The 20177-nt window shown below is 32.1% G+C and overlaps 3 protein-coding genes and 1 long non-coding RNA gene across 9 annotated transcripts in view; 2 read left to right on the top strand and 2 right to left on the bottom strand.

The window, feature by feature from the left end:
- Positions 1 to 166: 166 nt before the first annotated feature.
- On the bottom strand, positions 167 to 11688 carry LOC107464046 (uncharacterized). 6 transcript variants are annotated; one of them, XR_008002652.1, is made up of 12 exons: positions 11327 to 11686; positions 11137 to 11211; positions 10981 to 11031; positions 10644 to 10708; positions 9625 to 9853; positions 8815 to 8918; positions 4088 to 8075; positions 3713 to 3950; positions 2292 to 2364; positions 830 to 956; positions 682 to 725; positions 167 to 539 (listed from the first exon to the last, which is right to left on the bottom strand). It is a non-coding gene; the product is annotated as an uncharacterized LOC107464046 (long non-coding RNA). The 6 variants fall into 6 exon arrangements; XR_008002651.1 differs by lacking the exon at positions 830 to 956 and having other exon boundaries at positions 4088 to 7881; positions 7979 to 8075; positions 11327 to 11685; XR_008002653.1 differs by lacking the exon at positions 830 to 956 and having other exon boundaries at positions 8163 to 8918; positions 11327 to 11688.
- Positions 11689 to 12778: 1090 nt separating this feature from the next.
- Positions 12779 to 14103, top strand: LOC107464057 (photosystem I reaction center subunit VI-2, chloroplastic). The gene is made up of 3 exons (XM_016082959.3): positions 12779 to 12977; positions 13384 to 13510; positions 13812 to 14103. The coding sequence occupies exons 1-3, from the start codon at positions 12850 to 12852 to the stop codon at positions 13989 to 13991; spliced, it is 435 nt and encodes a 144-aa protein (XP_015938445.1). The 5' UTR covers positions 12779 to 12849; the 3' UTR covers positions 13992 to 14103.
- A 202-nt stretch (positions 14104 to 14305) lies between these two features.
- Positions 14306 to 16785, bottom strand: LOC107464058 (rop guanine nucleotide exchange factor 12). The gene is given in 6 exon segments (XM_016082960.3): positions 14306 to 14979; positions 15125 to 15445; positions 15563 to 15862; positions 15952 to 16106; positions 16232 to 16348; positions 16482 to 16785. Coding segments are annotated over 6 exon segments (1578 nt in total). The 3' UTR covers positions 14306 to 14598.
- A 2408-nt stretch (positions 16786 to 19193) lies between these two features.
- Positions 19194 to 20177, top strand: part of LOC107464051 (glyoxylate/hydroxypyruvate/pyruvate reductase 2KGR) — a gene marked incomplete in the record, with an annotated part of 3851 nt that continues 2867 nt past the window's right edge. Inside the window, 1 exon segment of the mRNA XM_016082950.3 lies at positions 19194 to 19700. Coding sequence (XP_015938436.1) covers positions 19278 to 19700 — 423 coding nt within the window.

Raw genomic sequence — 20177 nt, 5'->3', positions numbered from 1 at the left:
ATATTCATTAAGAGCAACTATTCATATCATATAGCAAAAAATTATATAAGTTAAATAATAAGTTCACATATTATACATATTTTAAATTTTAGAACATAAAAAACTTAGGTTCTAAAATGTAATACATATCCAAAAATAACACCAGAAAGTTTCAAACCACCTAAATAATTACTTTTCCATTAATAAAAAAACAAAATATGTCCAACACAGTTCAACATATAGTTCAAAATATGTGTCACACAGAGTAATACATAGGAAGCCTTTTTTTATAAGCTCTAAAATTTTTGAATCAACAACTCTATCTGGCGGTTAGGTAGGGAGTCCAGCTTTAAGGTAATCTTGTCCCCTTCTTTTAAATTGTATACTTTATAACATTCTTTTCATTCAACCCCAAACTTTCATTCTCCATCTCTTTCTCTACTTTTCAGTAGGTGAAAAAAGAATATATTCTTACCTACACTGGAAGGTGGACCAGTGATCTTCCAAACTGAACCATCTTTAGAGAGTTTAAGATATGCAGCAAATTTCTAGGACAGATACTACAATGAATGATTCATAGTTAGGATAAAGAGAATATTTTTCTATATAATGAATAACAGATATAGAACCAATATTTAATAAGTTTGAAAAAAAAGAAATAACTCTTTTAAGATTAACTTGCCAGTCTAGATTGACTCAAACCTGAATTTGTGATGGTCTTCTGATAATAAACATTTGGAGTGTATCTGATTCAAGATATTTAAACTTGTTAGTCACCACATTAAAAGATATCTATATGTACTACAATATTAAAATGCAAAACATAAGAAAAAATTGCATTTAGCATTACCCGTTGTCAGACAATTCTGTTGTTTCATTACTTTTTTAGCTGACATTCGTTGCACCAGACAAATATATAGGATTATGAAGATCATCCCCTTCCAGTGTGTCATCTTCATCATCATTTTCATCACCGTCTGATGAGAATTTATCATCAAATGGTTCAGACCCAGACAATACCATCACATCAGGTGATGGTGATGAAGGCTCATTATTCTTGTTATATTTTATGTGGAACACTTTATATATGTTATTAAGTGTTTCTTGGTCTATACGGTCAGCCACATAAGAGTTACGAACGGAGTGAATCTGAATCGGTTGGTTCATGTGATTCCACAGTGAAATAAAAAAGATTCCGAAACCAACATATCTGAATTGCACAGTTGCCCCTCTATTGACAAAATAGAAAACTCTAATTTGTTCAAAGGAGCTGTCAGTTATAACCAGCTGATCATTGTTTCCTTTCAGCTGTAGCACCAAGCAATTATCGAGCTCATCAATCACATAAAAGACCCTGCTTTTATTTTTTTTTGTTGCATTTTTAGTGTGAAAAATTCAAGCTACAGTTAAAAAACAACTTCTTAATAGGTTTAAAGATCATATAGTTGAAGGTCAAGTTTATAGAATGGTATACTTTACTGTTGTGTCAAATCATGGTAGTTATAGAGCAACTTCTCATAAATTCAAATTGGTTTTCCTTCATCGAACCACTGTTGTAGCTGTTGATGAAGATGTTATCCCAAAGACTTGTTTCAACATGTTTCCTTTTTTGACCTGTTAAACACGACCTAAGATTATGATTTTTTGGTTGGTATGTATATTATTGTGCTATTCTTTTATTCAAATTTTTGTAACAAATTGTTTGAAAATTTAATACGTTGTATTTATTTAGAACAGACGTCATGGTCTTTTAACTTCGATGGGAGAAGAGAAAGAATATGCAAAAGAGGGAAAAATCGTAAAAATGATCGTGCTGGAATTAACTTCAAAAGAGTATGTTGATTCAGTCATTTATGGTGGTTTCTTTTTATCTTTGAATTATCTTTTTTTTTATTTTTTGTTTCATTCTTTTGAGTTTCAGTCTTATAATGCATTGTGCATTGTTTGGGGACTATGTTAATCAAATAAATCATTTCCTAGCCTCTGGCTATGTGGAGTAGCCTGTTATTGTCATTCAACTTGCCAAGGTAGTAAACTCGTAGTTTTTATCTTGACTCGCTAATCTAATTCAGAATCGTAATTCGTTGAATCGTAAGACAGAACGTGAACGTGACTCGTAAAATATAAAAATTATGAAAAATTTGATAGCAAAAATTTATTTTACCAATAATAAAATAAATCTCAAATAAACCTAATTACCTAAAAGACTATAACTAATATTATACCATAACAAGTTAAAAGTCACAACTCATAAGTCATAACACAAATTCACAACTCAACTCACAAATTAAAATCACAAATTCACAACTTACGAATTTATAGGCTTGAGAAGCTAGATTGTTAGTCGGATTTTCACTTGCACTCAACTTTGATTTGCCTCCATTTCTATTTAAAAAAAATAAACAACAAATATTTAACAAATCAGTTCAATATCACATAAAAAATTTAACAAAAATTATAAAATTATGTTTAATTCCAATTACAACCATCCAAGTTCAACAACAAATATCAACAATTTAATTTGAACAAAAACTATTAATATAACAAAAATTCAAGAATTGTCTTCAATGCCATAACAATAATTCAATCAAAAGAAATTCAACAAAAATATTCAATAAAAAATTTCAAGTAATTCAGAACAAACTAGAGCAAAGTAAATTTTTCTCTAAAGTTCAACAACAAAGTTCAACAATCCAAATTAAACAAAAAACTATTAGCATAACAAAAATTTAAGAATTGTCTTCAATGCCACAACAACAATTTAATCATTCAATTAAATAAAATTCAACAAAAAAAAATTCAATAAAGCATTTTAAGTAATTCAACAAAATAGAAAAAAACAAAATAGAACAATATCTTATTACCTCTCACTTTTTATCTTGTTGATGTAAGTGTGCAACAGAAGGTTTTAGATTGAGTACTCAAAGTTTTTTATGGAGTACTTTTCTTATCTGTTCTTGTTCTCACTCTCACTGTTTCTTATTTTTCTTTCAATAAAACACAATTTAAATTCTAAACCTCTATCTGGACAGAATTGCTTCTCTTTTAGTTTACAGGTTATACTATTTCTTTTTAATTCACATAGTATCCTTTAAATTTTACACCTCATGTCTTTTATGTGTTGATACTTGATTGATAGAAAACTCTATCCTAACAGCAAAATTTCTCTTAAAGGAATTGCACCTTTAACAAGAAATACTAAATTGGATTTCATTCTTTAATGCAAAATAAAGATGATTGAACTATCCTTAATTAAAAAATAACCGAGGCATATTAAGGAAAAATGAGCCTTGACTTTCACAATAGGAGTTTCATGTTCCATATCTAAAATAAACCAACTAAACAAAAAGAAATTCAAAGATTATTTAATAGATAAAGCAAAAAGAAACATACAACAATAATATCTTTAGATTACTAAATCATTAAAATTGCATATCTCAAAGAAGAAAAATCAATAAACAATACAAAAGCTATATAATATACATACAACATACTTATGAAATACATGCTTGCAATAAACATGAACACATAAGCTAACCTCAATTTGGAAATCTACTATAATTCGCATAAAACCATATTCCAAATTGAACAATATAATCAATCTGTAATATAATTGATAAGCCAACAAAGATGGGTAATATCAATTCAACCTGCAACATAATCAATAAAAAACAAGCAAACAATAGATTGAGCATTGAAGAGGATAAAAATTAAAAAAGAGCTTTTAACTTACCTGAACTACCATTGAAGGGGAGGAGAAGAGCAACTGCAATCCAAATTCTAGAGCAAGAGAGGTAGAGTCATAGAACCAGAGGCAAAGAGGTAGAGCCATAGAATCTAGTAAATTACGATCGCAAAGTGACGCTTACACAGCCTAGCCACCACCAGTCTGATTCAACAGTAACGGTAGCAAACCTTACGGCGAGTCGGTGACACTCCAAATTGGAGATTTTGGTCGCTCGTAATTCAAACTTCAGAGGGATAGAGAGATAGAGTCAAAGAGAGAGAGTCAGAGATTGAGAGACTTGAGAAAGGTGAAAATTTGCAATTTTTTTCATGGAGATAATCTGTAAAGTGATGAGGAAGGTTAAGAGATTAGGAAATTTACTGCTAGTCTGCTAGGACTCCCCATCTTCCACAGTCTTCTATTTAGATTGGGCCATTGGGTTGGAATGGGCTGCAATCAGGACCAAGAAAAGAGCTTCTTCCATCTTGAATGCAACATCGCAACAAAATCGGCGATTCCAACGGCTCTGCGTTTTTACGCGGCGATTCCACAAGATGCAGGTGAGTTCTGGACGTGAAGCGAAACCGACACGGAGAGAAGATGCAAAAACGTGAAATCGTGCGTTTTCACGAATTGAAGCCCGATTTGACTACCTTGCAACTTGTGAAAGTCAAGTTTTTTAGGGCTACATTGTTTAATTTTTGTACATTTTCTTATTGCTACTCTAAGTGTTGTCTCCATGAACTTTGCTCAAAGGTACATAGCCATTGTTTATTGCAAATGAGGGTAAAGTTTCTTTGGAAGATGATTTCATGCGCTTAACTAGAAGATGCACTATTGAAGAGCTCCAAAATAACAATGAGGTTGGCATTTATTTAGTTGTGTTTATTTTATACACCAATGAACATGAAAAAAAAAAATCAAATTTCAGATATGTTCTTTTATGCATATTGTTAACAAAATTTAAAATGTTCCTTGCCTAGGAGGGTTCTTTTATCATTTTCGGTACAATTAAAGGTATTATTGAAGATGGAAATTGGCAGTATTCTGCTTGTATGTGTGAAAAGAGTATCTATCCTCAAAATGGTGCATACTACTGTGATTTCTGTGTGAAGCATATAACTAATGTCACTCCGAGGTAAAAAAAAATTTGTTTATAATGTTTTTTCATTTTGTGTTGTGAATCTTTTATAAGCATAATGTTTTATGTTATTATTCATTTTGAAACATGTTTTTATTATGCAGATTTAAAATTAAAATAACACTTGAAGATCATAGTGGGGAGGATATTTTCGTTCTCTTTTATCGTGAAGCATCTTATTTGTTTAAGAAATCATGCGCTGACCTGTTTATTGAGGTTAAAAAATATGCAAGTGTATGTTCTTAGTTTTCTTTTCTGTGGTTCATTTTTTTATAGCTATATTCTCTATTTTGGTTGATATGTGTTACTCAATCTGTGTATTTCTTATATATTACCTTGAAAATAGCTTATATGTGAGGATACTTATCCTCCCATATTCCAAGGGCTCATTGGAAAAAAGTTGCTGCTGAAGGTTGATACCAAAGGTGTCGGACTTGATAAATTTTTTTGGCACTTTCCGAGTTAGGAGAGTATGTGATGATCCTACCATTATTACTATGTTTGAACTTTCTGATTATGATGCTAATGATGAGTCTACTCCAAAAAAGGTTACATATACATATAAGTATTTTTAGATTGTGTAAATTCATATTTTTTTTGTATTGTGCGGTGGTAAACTTTTCTTATGTTCTTTTTTTATTTTTTAACTCTTATGCTAGATGAATAGAAGTCTGAATTAAAAAAATTTGTGCCATGTAAAAAAGGGATACTGATATTAAGATTGAGTCATCAAACACTTCTATCAAAAGTGACAATGTTGCTGTTGAGCCTTCTGGAATTTTATTTAAGTCCCAAATTCTTATAAATTTTCTGACTGAAAAATAACCTGATGTTTCTGGAGGGATTGAGGTTGTTGCTTTAATTAATGATAAAAATGAAAAAGTTGAGAAAACACCCAAGAATGATACCTTTAGAGATGACTTTTCTTCTCAACTAGATATACTGCTTAGCTCACCAGTAAAAAAACTCAGGTGCTATTATATAATACTTTGTTTCCTTTCTTATGTGTGTCGTTTCTAAATGAATTTTTCATTGATGGAGTCATTTTCATACCTTTTGTTAATTCCTATGTCATAGGAGGTATTCTCCCAAGTTCTAAATGCATGTTTTTCACTATAGAGAGAAAGTTATTTGTGAAGATCATGTTGTCACTTCCAAGGGCAAGAGGAATTTAAATCCCCAATTTGATGAGGCGGCTAATGGTCTTCATCAATAACCTTCTCTCCATAGTGAGAACATGCATTTAGAACTTGGAAGAACACCTCCTATGATACAGGAATTAACAAAAGGTATGAAAATGACTCAATCAATGAAAATCCATTTAGAAACGGCACACATAGGAAAGGAAAAGTCATCACTAAGGGTATTACTCTCGGGTATTTTCTCATTCTCGGGTATTTTCTCAGCTTTTCTATTTTCATCATTAATTAATGCAGTAACCTCAATCCCTCCAAAAACATCAAACTATTTTTCAGCCAAAAAATCTATAAGAACTAAGGATTTAGATAAAACCCCATAAGACTCAGCAGCAACATTGTCACTTTTGAGAGAAATGCTTGATGACTTCTTCTTAATATCAGTATTCCCTTTTTCACATGGCACAAATTTTTTTAACTCACAATACAAAAAATAAAAAAAAGCATGAATTTACACAATCTAAAAATACTTATATGTATATGTAACTTTTTTTGGAGTAGACTTATCAACAGCATCATAATCAGGAAGTTCAAGCATAACAATAATGGTGAGATCATCACATACTCTCCTAACTCGAAAAGTGCCAAAAAATTTATCAAGTCCAACACCTTTGGTATCAATTTTCAGCAGCAATTTTTTTCCAATGAACCCTTGGAATATGGGAAGATAAGTATCCCCACGTATAAGCTATTTTCAAAGTAATAGATAAGAAATAAACATATTGAGTAACACATATCAACCAAAATAAAGAATATAGCTATAAAAAATGAACTACATAAAGTGAACAACACACACAAAAAAACTAAGAACATACACTTGCATCGTTTTGAACCTCAGTAAACAAGTCAGTGCATGATTTCTTAAACAAATAAGATGCTTCACGATAAAAGAGAACGAAAATACCCTCCCCACTATGATCTTCAAGTGTTATTTTAATTTTAAATCTGCATAATAAAAAAAATAATTTTTTAAAATGAATAATAACATGAAACATTATTCTTATAAAAGATCCATAACACAAAATGAAAAAACATTTTGAACAAAATTTTTTTACCTCGGAATGACATTAGTTATATGCTTCACACAAAAATCACAGTAGTATACACCATTTTAAGGATAAATATCTTTTTCACACACACAAACAGAATACCACCAACTTTCATCTTCAACAATACCTTTGATTGTATCGAAAATGATAAAAAAAACCCTCTTAGGCAAGAGACATTTTAAAATTTGTTAACAATATTCATAAAAGAACAGATCTGAAACTTGTTTTTTGCTTTTTTCTCTGTTCATTGGTGAATAAAATAAACTAACTCAATAAATGCCAACCTCATTATTATGTTTGGAGCTCTTCAATAGTGCATCTTCTAATTAAGCGCATGAAATTATCTTTCAAGAAAACAACTTTACCCTCATCTGCAATAAACAGTGGCTAGGTACCATTGACACCTTGCTCAATGATGCAAATACATGTACTTATTACTCTAGATTGGCTGTATCTCAAGAATAGAAAAAAAAAACAGCGAAATACTAACCTCTGCTTGAATTCAATAACTTCAAAAAGATCAGTATTAAATAACATTTGAGTGGCATACATCACATTTTGGAGACCTACTTGACCTACACAGCAATACCAAAATAGTATAACAAAGTTCATGGGAGACAACACTTAGAGTAACAATAAGAAAATGTACAGAAATTAAACAATGTACTCCTAAAGAACTTGACTTTCGCAAGTTTAATAACAACAACAGGTTGCTCCACATAGGCAGAGGCTAGGAAATGATTTACTTGATTAACATAGTCCCCAGACAATGCACAACACATTGTAAGACTGAAACTCAAAAGATGAAAAAGAATGAAACAAAAAATAGAAAAAAAGATGATTCAAAGATAAAAGAAAACCACCATAAATGACTGAATCAACATACTCTTTTAAAGTGAATTCCAGCACAATTATTTTCACGATTTTTCCCTCTTTTGCATATTCTTTCTCTTCTCTCACCGAGGTTAAAAGACCAGTGACATCTGCTCTAAATAAACACAACCTATTAAATATTCAAACAATTCGTTAAAAAAAACTTGAATAAAAGAATAGCACAATGATATACATACCAAGCAAAAAATAATAATTTTGGTCATGTTCAGTAGGTCAGAAAAAAGAAACATGTTGAAACAAGTCTTTGGGATAACATCTTCATCAACAGCCACAACAGTGGTTCGATGAAGGAAAATCAATTCGAATTCATGAGAAGTTGTTCTATAACTACCATGATTTGACATATCAGTAAAGTATGCCATTCTATAAACTTGACCTTCAATTATATGATCCCTAAACATATTAAGAAGTTGTTTCTTAACTGTAACTTGAATTTTTTCACACTGAAAATGCAACAAAAAAATAAAATCAGATTAGTGAAAAACATAATTTTAAGTTGAAAACTTAAAAAGAACAACTAATACCATATTTAAAACAGTAGCTAATAGGGACTAACATGCTCATCAAGGAGAATAATCTCCATTGAGTTAGGAACCTCATGGTTACCAAAAGAGGGCACAACCCAAAGACTTATAACCCTAACTTTCAGCTTCCAAGCCTCTCTAGGAGGATGCATCTTAGAAATCATATCAAATAGATGAAGATATAAACACAGAAAATATGGAATAAACACAGCCTAGGAGAAAATAGAAGACAGCAGAATGCCTGTGTATTGAATGTGGTTCACCAACCATCCTTTTATAGAAAAATTTAGGGCACAAGACTCACCTTTTTGAAATCAAATTGAACATGGAAATGGAGGGAAAAGAAAATCCCAATCCATATGCATCTCCATTCAATGGCATAGAGAGAACTAATCACACGATGAAAATCTGATAAAAAACAAAAAAAATAATACAAAAAAACCAGTCAAAGTTTGAAGAATTCAAGGATTAGGGACCAAAAAAGAAGATATCACACAATACTTAATAGAGTGCACCTATATAATATTAGACCATAGGGAAGGCAATCATTAACTACCCCAAATACTGATTCTACTCATAGCAATGAGAGTTGGTAAATGTATTAGGTCAACATAGGTTCTAAACAGCAAATGAATGTGAAAAAAAATTATAAGCACACATCAATAAAATCTTGTCAATCACATCGACACTCGTTAAATAGATTAGATAGAAACCCCATACTTTGATAATGATTCCCACATTTACAATAAAGAATATATGGCACAATATGATTATGTGTCCAAAGAACATTTTCAAGGGAAGATAACTTGCTGGATGGATTTTTCTTAGGAAGAAGGAATTTGCTAGTTAGACAAACAGTACTGTGATGCCATTTTAGTGGCACAAGCCCGTTCCTTTCTCAATGAAGCTCTTAAATTCAGGCCAAACAGTTGTAGTTCTATGCAAGAGGTAAAATATACAATAGTTTTTACATAACCAATTAAAAAATAAAATGCAATTGAGTTTACTTAACCAAAGGTTTCATCAAAATGCAAAGAAATGACCAAGAACCTATCAATAAATTCCTATAAATCACATTACCACTCATGAAATAGATTAGATAGAAACCCCATACCTTGATAAGGATTCCCACATTTTCAATGAAGAATATATGGTAGAACATGATTAGGTGTGCAGAAGACATTTTCAAGGGAAGATAACCTGCTCCATGGATTTCTCTTTGAAGGAGGGGATTTGCTAGTTAGACAAACAGTACCGTGATGCCATCTTAGTGTCACAAAGCCCATTCTTTTCTCAATGAAGCTATTAAATGCAGGGCAAACAGCTTTATATCTATGCAACAGCTGAAATATAAAATAATTTTCACATAAACAATAAAAAAATGAAATGCAATTGAGTTGAATAACTAAAGATTTCATCAAATGAAAATATAAATAAATGACCAAAAAGTTATCAATCAATTTCTTTCAATCACATCACCACTCATACAATAGATTAGGTACAAATCCCATACTTTGATAATGATTCACACAAGCCACATGCAACCAGTAATTCACCTTATGTGAAGTTAAGGGATTTCTTGAATATGAACAAAAAAAAATTTGGATTCATAACCAATAAAAAATAAAATGCAATTGAGTTGACTAACCAAAGGTTTCATCAAAATGCAAAGAAATGACCAAAAAACTATTAATCAATTTCTGTCAATCACATCACCCCTCATGAAATAGATTAAATAGAAATCTCATACGTTGATAAGGATTCTCACTTTTCAGTGAAGAATATATGGCAGAACATCATTATGTGTACAGAAGACATTTTCAGAAGACATTTTCAAGGAAAGATAACCTCCTACATAGATTTCTCTTTGAAAGAGAAAATTTGCTAGTTAGACAAACAGGATCGTGATGCTATCTTGGTGTCACAACACCCATTCCTTTCTCAATAAAGCTATTAAATTCACAAACAACTGTATGTCTATGAAATGCAAGATATGAAATATAAAATAGTTTTTATTAAAAAAATACAAAAATGAAATTAAACAATATAACAAACAATTCAAATAGATTATTGAATGAGAATGGAAATGGGAATGCAAAACTTGAATAGGAGAGGGTGGATCTATAAACTCACTTTGCTGGACAAACTCTGCCAATCACATCACCACTTAAGAAGTAAATTAGGTAGAAACTCCATACCTAGACAATGATTTACAAAACCAAACCCATAATCCATAAATATAAGAAAACATAAGTAGAAATTTCATCTAAAATCCAAAAAAATTGATAACATAGAGAAACCACATGCAACAAAAAATTCAACAGCTAGCAAAAGGAGAAATGATAATCAAATTAACGCCAAATCGCAAACAATGAAATGAAGAAGATGAATCCAATTCGTAGACCATATTCAAATTAACATCAACTTCCAAAGAATGTAAAAAAGAATATGAACCCAGAAACATACGAACCCAGATAGACGATTCACAAATCCTAGATTCACAAACGCTAGACAGTAAAACCTGGATGAGACACAAAATTTGATCACAAGGATATACACAATAAAGGAAAAGAAAAATGATGAAGAGAAAAACAGGTTTGGAACTAAAGGGGCCATAAGAGTGTACCTGATTGATTGATTGCAGATCTTCAACTTGAGACTCTATGAAAAAATCCCTAACTTGCGACGGACGAAACAGAAGCTGTAGACAATGTTTGGTAGGGCAAAGGAAAAGAAATTAGGAGATGAAGACAAAGGGGCTAGGGTTCGATTTGATGATTACCAAATCAATCAAATCTGTGAAAAAAGGAGCTTACGTGAAGGAATCGCGAAAAAAGACAGTTGATGGCGAAAGCAGAGAGGAGCACATGCACCCTACCTGAGGAGAACGTCCACCTTGGATGTGTGCCGACCTAAAACGCAAAAAGCTCTCTACATCGGAGATGAAACCACGCATATGCTATTGTTAATGATTTCATCTTTACTCACTTTAAATTTTTGATGACACCAACGGCATTTCATTTCATTTGTATAGAATATTGATCATTGAATCACACAAGATTCGTCATTTCCCAGCACCTGAAACTTAAATAATAAATAAATTGAGTAATTGACAAACTGCTTTTTTTCTTTTTTTCTTTTTTTTACTTGGAATTGACAAACTCTTATCCCTTTTCGGTTGGTCATCCGGCAAGCCCTTTCTTATATTTTTGGGAATATATTTGAGAAACTCTTTCATTATTTGGGCTTATTTATGGGCCTGATCTTTGTGAAGGTCGACACCCTTAATATGATTTTATGATAATAAATTTAGGTTAATCAATTAGTCAGCTCACCTGTCCTCTCTTTTTAACCAAGTGTTGGGTTTGAAATCCATCTTATGTATGCTGGCTGCAGCAAAGGCTTAGATCAAGCAGTAAAATTAGATGTTTCACAACACACACCCACACCACACACACACGCATACAACACTAAAAAATTCATATTCAATACTTCAAACGCAAACCCAACCCAGGTGCAACATATTTAGAGTTTTTGGCTTAAAGGTTAAATGAAAGTCCAAGTACATGAGTTGACAAAAAACTTTTTAAAAGACAAGCCCATGATATGGAAGTGATTCTCAATTTTTTTTTAATTTCAAACAATGATAGAGTGAAATTCAACAATAATTCTACCACCAAAAAAATAAAAAGAAATTTAACAATAATAAAAAAATTAAGTATTATATCACCTGAAAACAAATTAAATAATTTGATTTGGTCAAATAGTTAGTTTACTTTTTTATTTAACAAGTGTCAGGAATTTGAGAGATACAATAATTCATTAATAAGTTTTAAGTAAAATTATTTGACGTTATTTATAGATACATTAAAGGATTAAGCATAAATAAGCGCTAAAATGGGATAATATTTTTTAATTTTTCATTTATAAATTAAAATTAAGCCAAATAATTTTAATAGGAAACTTAAATTGTGTGGGGAAAAACCCATATGAAGAGTGGCAAAAGGGAGGGGAGAAAACTAAACATAGGCAACTATGAAATTATTAGACAAAAATTGTTGTAAGCTTTACATAAAAATCCTCCATAGATCCTATGTTGGAATCAGCCAAATGTTACTGTGGACCACAAGAGCTTTTAGAAACTGGATAACCTTATCTATCTTCAAGCCACATGTCACCTCATAAACGAGCATCCCAAATATGCACAAGTAAATGTAGCTTGCCACGTGGCAATATTAGATCCAATCAACAGATCAAAAACCAAAACATCTATGAACAACTTACCTGACACAGAAAATCTAAGTGAAGTTAGTTACAGAGTGAAACAGAACACATATTCATGGCTTCCCTTGCAACCTTAGCTGCTGTTCAACCAGCTGCAGTCAATGGACTTGCTGGAAGTTCCCTTAATGGAACTAAGCTCTCTTTCAAATCCTCTCACCAAACTTTAAAATCCAAGAAATTCAGGTAACTACCATGCTTTTTTTATAAAGAAAAAATTATATATTATTGCACATGTTGAAATTTGACTTGATGAGTATATAAGTATCAACAATTCAACATGGACTCATTTTCTTTTCTTTCTAGAAGAGAAAGAAGAATGACCCTTAAGGATGATTAGTTTTTAATTAGTATAATTGAGACTAACAAGTAATTTATAGTTGGTTAGCTACATAGTTTCTGCCACTAGTGTATATAAACTAGTATTCTACTTATAGTGGTTTTTTTCCCTTATAATTCAACTATTTTATATAGTTAAAACTGAAAACTGATTTTTTTTTCCTCCTTAAATTTTCTTTCAAATTCTTGGCTCTTTCATTTTTTTTTTCAACATTGAATGAATGCTAATAGAGTATGACATTAACATTAACAGGAGTGGTGCTGTGGTAGCAAAGTATGGTGACAAGAGTGTGTACTTTGATTTGGAGGACATTGGCAACACTACAGGGCAGTGGGATTTGTATGGTTCAGATGCACCTTCACCTTACAACCCTCTTCAGGTTCATCTCATCATTTATGCCATCTCCATCTTTTCTAGCTGCATTGAAAATTATCTACTTGTTTACACAAAAAGTTAGCTATCAAACCGGTTATCCGTATAGAATACATTTTGAAATACGAAATAATATATAACAAAAATGTGCAAAAACAACACATGTAATTATTCAGAAATAATGTTTGTTGATCACTGATCTAGTTAAAATATTTTGATATTACGATTTTGAATAATGGTCTCAAATTTCTATCTTTCTTGTGGCACAAGTATGTATACAACTAATTCATTGAAAAATGGATCTGCAGAGCAAGTTCTTTGAGACATTTGCTGCTCCATTCACAAAGAGGGGATTGTTGCTCAAGTTCTTGATCTTGGGAGGTGGTTCAACACTTGCATACTTCAGTGCCACTGCTTCAGGTGACATTCTCCCAATCAAGAAGGGCCCACAACTCCCACCAAAGCTTGGTCCACGTGGCAAGATCTAATTTGATACCACCTTTTCCATGTTTCTTGCTTTTTCTTAATGTGTAAAGTGTGATGACTGATGACTACTACATCCTATTATTATTATTCAAACATGTTTACTTTTTACTTTCATCAGCCTCATGCATTGCTTTGGTTTTCTAATTAAGACCTAAATATCCACAAACCAATATCAGAGAAACAATGGAATCAAATATATTTAGAACAATGGTTTTCATTCCACAATTTTTGGAAGCTATTTAGTTAATAAATAACAAATTTTTTCTTTTGTAATAGTACATATACAATGAGAATTCTTTGAATTCATCTTTGCAGCTGCATGACTACAAATCCTTCCTACACTGAGGATACAGTATGTTACAAACATTCAGCTTTTGTATATATTCACTTCTATGTACAAATTGAAAGATAAAATTAATAGTTATCAAATAATAATCAATCAAGTCTTTGAAGAACACCCCCAATGGAGGCCTAATTGTTCTTCTTGAAGACTTTATATAGTTATAAATATATATAGATAGATATACTCTTCTACCTTGCTTTCCCTGCTTCCCTATTTCGGAACCAGTTTCATCAGTTGTCATACTATTAGTCCTTCATTTCGCGGCATTAATGGCGCGAAGTTGGACTTCTCATACCTCCCAAGGAATCAAGATAGGAAACCTTCTTATCAGTTGTTACATTTGGAAGCTTCTGGCCTTTTCCATTGTCAATATCCTTGTAGAAGTCGTCTGTAGCCGCGAAAGGATCCTTATTACTGTGATCACCACCATTCCAACCCATGAAATCCGAGAGAGTCATCGAACCACTGTCTGCATCATCTTTAGGAGTTGTTGGAGCCCTTGGAATTGAGCTCTTTGCAGCATTACTCTTCCTAGGATTTTGAGTTTGTTGATCTGCATATTGTACATCTTCTATTCTTGAAAGCACTGTATAGGCCAAACTCTCCAATATTCTTGAATAGCTTTCGAGACAAGCTTGCCCCACATCCTGCCATGGCAAAAGAGATCCCCTTCCATGAATTTAGTCTTATCATAAGGCTAAAAGGCTAATTAGAAATTTAGATTGTGGGTGCAATTCTTTTAGATTCTTTTAGAAATTGTAAATAGTAAAGTTGTTCTTAGTTAGGCCTTACCCTGTTGAATTGGATTTTGCTTATATCCAATGCAGATTGAGGGGCTCCGGGGAAACGATGCTTAATGAGAAGCAAGATGGTTTCTGCTCTGTCTTCAAATTGTTCTCTTTTCTCCAGACTCACCGCAGAACTCCAAGATGATTTTGAGTCCTTTTGGTTCATCTTCCTCCTCCAAATTACCATTGAAGCCTCAATTCTGTTCTTCAGATCAAGGATCTTGTGTTCTGATGACAAGTCCACAGTTGATAGGAACTGGTCCGGATCGAAAAATTCAACTGTAATGCTCCGGTAGATCGATTCACCTAGACTTGATCTTCCATTCTAAACAAGAAGAAAAGAAAAGATTAAGAAGAAGCTATAACATCACTATTTCAATGCACTATTTTGTCTAAATGAAAGTAATATCTAAATACTTTTTAATATTTATGTCAAACTTACCTTGGGTAGGGAATCAATGTAGCTTTCAGGGATCTCCATTTCTGATAGAGTTTGAGCATTTATGGCCATGGCTGCTTTGAGGACTTGGTTGACACTATCTTTTTGGTACTGCAGAAACCTTCTTGATGCCTCGGATAAACCATCTACTGGAACCTTAGGTGTAGGCAACCACCACTTGTCATCATTCTTTCCTCCATCTTTCTCCGAATCATCCGAAGCATCCTTCTTTACATAATAGAACTCTTGCTTCTAGGCAGGGATATTCATGTGGAGATCAGTTCTTTGTCGCGTCGTCATGATCTATTCAAATCAAATATGAGTTTCAATCATAAGAGGGAATATATATAGGACTAATCAGCTTTAATTTAATCCAATTCAATTTAATTAACCTCCATGGTTGTGCCATCCTTGTTCTTTTGTTGTTGAGGAACCATTTCAACAATGTATTCAGTAACTGATAGAAGCCAATCAATTTCTTTCTTCCACTTTGCTTTCCTCTCCGGAGGCATTGGCTCTAGGCGTCGCTGCTCTCCGAAAATCGAAGCTGCATTCGAAATAAGAAAAAAAATGAGAAAATTTTTAAAATTTCTATCATCATCTTAGAAAGAAAAAGGGAAGAACACAAATCTTTTGTCCTCATGCTTCAAACAATGTCAAAATTAAAAGTACCTGCAAGATTTGTGAATGCATTTGACAAGGCCAATGCAGATGAAACACCTTTTCCACCACCAGACATATCTTCACCCAATAGCAACTTTGCAAATCTCTCCTTCATTTGTTCCATTTCTGAAACATGTTGTTAATCATATATCATATGAAAGCAAACATATTACAATATGATGAAAAGTGCTTCTAAATCAAAATGCTGTAAATCAAATCATAGCAAATTAAAGCATAGCATATGTTATGTTTTTCTTACCCTGCAGTAGCTTGTCTTTTTGTTCTTTGAGTTCAATTTCTTCCTTGCTCATAACCCTTGGCTTAGCTGGAGTAGCAGCAGGACTCTTATTATTATTGTTGTTGTTGTTTTTGTTTTTATCTAATTCATTGAGCTTTGATCCTTGACTCTTTGATGAAACTATATCTTCTTCAGTAACATCCAATTTGCTAGCACTCTCAATGCTCAAACTTTTTGTATGCCTACCTGTGTTCTCAAACATTCCTTTGAAATGGAATAGTTTGGATTTATAACTTTCATGTTCTTGTTCCAATGCCTTCACCATCTTTTCTTTCTTTCTTTCTTTTTTTCTTCTTTTGAATAATATACAAATATATCTCCTAATGATGTCTAACACAGAATTCTTTGTATCTATGGCTTTCTTCCAAGGAGTAATGATTATATTTTCAAGCAAGAACAAAACATGGGGGGTGAAGAAAGAAACCAGAAAGAACTTTGTTCCTTCATGAAATAGGAGTTATTGTAAAAGAAATGGTGCATTTTGTTCTTTTAGAAGTTTTGAGAGTTTGAAGAGAGAAAAAAAGGGTTGGAGGTGATTATTTGATGGGGTTTGAGTTGGTTTTATTTTCTTTTTTTGTGCTGAGTTCATTGAACGTGGGGTGCATGTTGAATTGTTGATAGATAAAGAAAAAATATATGAGATAAGATTATGTGGGTTTAAGATTTGTGGAAGAAACAATTTTTTAATGATTATATTAGTATAACATTATTTTACTATGTTATGTTATTAGATGTGAGGGTTTAATTGGATGGTTAATTACTTAATTTAAGGTTCTAATTTGAGGGTCAAAGTTTGCTAAAGACAGGGGAGGCAGACATGCATGCTTAGCCAATTAATTAATTAACATTGACACAAATTAAACTCGCTCTCTTCCATCACTGGATGGTGTTGATGCCTCACTTTAGAATAATTAATTAAGGTTAAGATGCTTCAAACGTATTAAAAAAATAGAAAATTTCTGATCAGCATTTAGTAAATTATTTTCTTCTTTTTCTCTCTCTCTCTTCTTTTTGGGATAAAAAAAAAACATTGGTTCTCAAATTAGACCATAACAAATAATAATTTTAGTTTCTATGTTTCCACGGTATATAAAAAATATAAATTATATAAATATCAGAAAGTAGTTACTAGTAGTCAACTATCTGAATATTAAGTCTTGCTAATACATGTATATGATAGATGATAATAATGTTAAATTTTAGCATGATTCAAATAAATTTTAGAGTAAATTGACAATTAGATATTCGAAAATATTAATCTTGGACTAATTTGTTTTTGAAGAGAAAAAGTATCAATTAGGTCCTCTAAGATAGTAAATCGTAGACATGTATGTCCTTTTGTCAATAAATAATGCGAAACGAAACTGAATTGTCTATGTATTTGGTTATTTATAATGGTGCATGTCTTGTTACTATCATATGAGTAGGAAAATGATATAGTTTTGGACTTTTTTTTTTGAGTTTTTATATATCATTTATCAACTGTTTTCTATTTATCCCAAATCATATTAAAATAAGTGAAGTTTCACCCTAAAAGTTGTTATCTACATGACTATCTTTCATAAATAGACATGTCAGAATAATTAACAATACATATAAATATCACCGTTAGATTTTAGTTGATAAATTAATAAAAAGATATCATTTAATTTTCAAGGACCTAATTGTTATTCTACTCTAAATTTTAGAAAGAGAAAAGTAAAACTTTGTAGACTATAAGTGCATAATGTTTTTCAGATTTCTAAGTAAAACTAGTAGGCATTAGGCAATACTGCTTTTGAAGAACAAATATATGTTAATATGTATCAATTTCTAGGTTCATTTTTTTTCTTTCTCTTCTTTTATACATGATGGTGGCATATATATATGCCCAATCCTTCAATATAAAATAGATTTATCATTAATTTAATGACACCAATATAGGATCATTAGGATGTCATAATAGTCCACCCTGTCGTTGCTGCAACTTTTGATCTGGGTATTCCACAACATCTATTGGTAAAGCAGCTCAGTAAGGCTGTAACCTCAGAATACATATATCTTTTTGATAAAACAAAAAAAAAAAAAAAATTCACGTGCAACATTTTAAAAGAACAAGTGTTATATTAAATTATTAACTAAACATATTTTATTCGCAAAGAAACATATTTTTGGCCTTGGTGTTCTAAACAGAGAGGATGCCACATAGACTCTTAGTAATATGTGTCAGTTTATAATTTGATCAGGTATCACAATATTATTTAATCATACATCATAATATTATTTGCCTATATATTATTTATTATATCATTATTGCAAAATATATCAAATTAATCTTTTTAATAATTTTAAAAAATAACATATATATTTAAATTTTGTATTATTTTAAATTTTAAAAAGATAATTAAAAAAATAAATTAAAATTATCAGTCACTGCTCATCGTTTATTATTTCTTATCCAAACATTTTTAAAGTGGTATCGACTACCGAGGCTTCTATAATTATAACTTCTATAATTACTAATAATTAGCCAATAGCCATGCTACTGGAAAAGAAAAGAAAAAAAAATAATTTAGAAACACTTGTATAATTTTCTTATTTTGTCAGTAAAATGAAATTTAAAATCGGAAAATAAAACAACAATAATTTTATTGTTAGTGATGGTACGAATGGTACCTTTTGTCTCTGCCACTATAACTTTATCTATCTTCATGGAGCTTCAGCGCCTCACAGTTCAGAACAACCATCGCCATTGCAAAACCCTAACCCTAAAACAATATGGGATCAATTAGCGTCCTTCTCGTCGGAAAAGTCCTTCCATATCTCGAACAAGAGCTCGACAAGCGCTACAACCTCTTCCGCGGTATCGATCCATCGCAGAGGGCCGCCGTGCTCCGCGACCATGCCTCCTCCATACGCGCCGTCGTAGCCAGCTCCAGCGGCGGACCCGATGCGGCGCTCATCGAGGCGCTGCCGAAGCTGGAGATTGTTTCGAGCTTCAGCGTCGGCGTGGATAGAATCGATCTACAGAAGTGCAAGGAGAAAGGGGTTAGGGTTACGAACACTCCCGATGTTTTGACCGATGAGGTTGCGGATTTGACGATCGGGTTGATTCTTGCGGTACTGAGGCGGATCTGCGAGTGCGATCGATACGTGAGGAGCGGGAATTGGAAAAAAGGTGACTACAAGTTGACTACTAAGGTAAATGAAGAACACTCAACACTGTGCTTCATTTCCCTTTTTTTGCATTTACCATTGATGAAATGTGATTGTTCTTTTGCATTTAACTTGAAACTTGAGTAAACCACTAGGTTAATATTGAATCAGACAATTTAACTCCGGTGAATGAAAAAAAATCCAGTGAAATTGTCCATAAAAACGTGGATTGAGTTTTATATTGAATTATTAGGTAGAGACTAGAGACTTAAGCTTATAGTGCTGTATTTTAAGATACACTAACTCCCCTGGTTTTTACCAAGTCTATTAGGAGCTATAAAGAGTGGGTTAGCTTTGTTCCGTCTAGTTGTTAATGGCAATGCCGGAGATAACTACAGTCTTTTGTTTAGTGTTTGTATTGTAAATCTGGACTTTCTAAAGGCTCCACCTTACTGTGTTGAGCTTTTTTATTTCAAAAAAAATAACTCCCCTGGTTCAGAGTTCAAACTTCAAACATCAGAT

Source organism: Arachis duranensis, chromosome 9 (genome assembly GCF_000817695.3).
Source record: "Arachis duranensis cultivar V14167 chromosome 9, aradu.V14167.gnm2.J7QH, whole genome shotgun sequence".
NCBI classification, from domain to species: domain Eukaryota; kingdom Viridiplantae; phylum Streptophyta; class Magnoliopsida; order Fabales; family Fabaceae; genus Arachis; species Arachis duranensis.
This window is presented reverse-complemented; position numbering and strand designations above follow the sequence as displayed.

Excerpts from the sequence above, each read along its gene's own strand:
- LOC107464057 (XM_016082959.3), top strand. The coding sequence starts at position 12,850 with ATGGCTTCCCTTGCAACCTTAGCTGCTGTTCAACCAGCTGCAGTCAAT. Across the intron at positions 12,978-13,383 it reads TTAAAATCCAAGAAATTCAG|GAGTGGTGCTGTGGTAGCAA; the intron begins GTAACTACCATG and ends TAACATTAACAG. Across the intron at positions 13,511-13,811 it reads CACCTTACAACCCTCTTCAG|AGCAAGTTCTTTGAGACATT; the intron begins GTTCATCTCATC and ends ATGGATCTGCAG.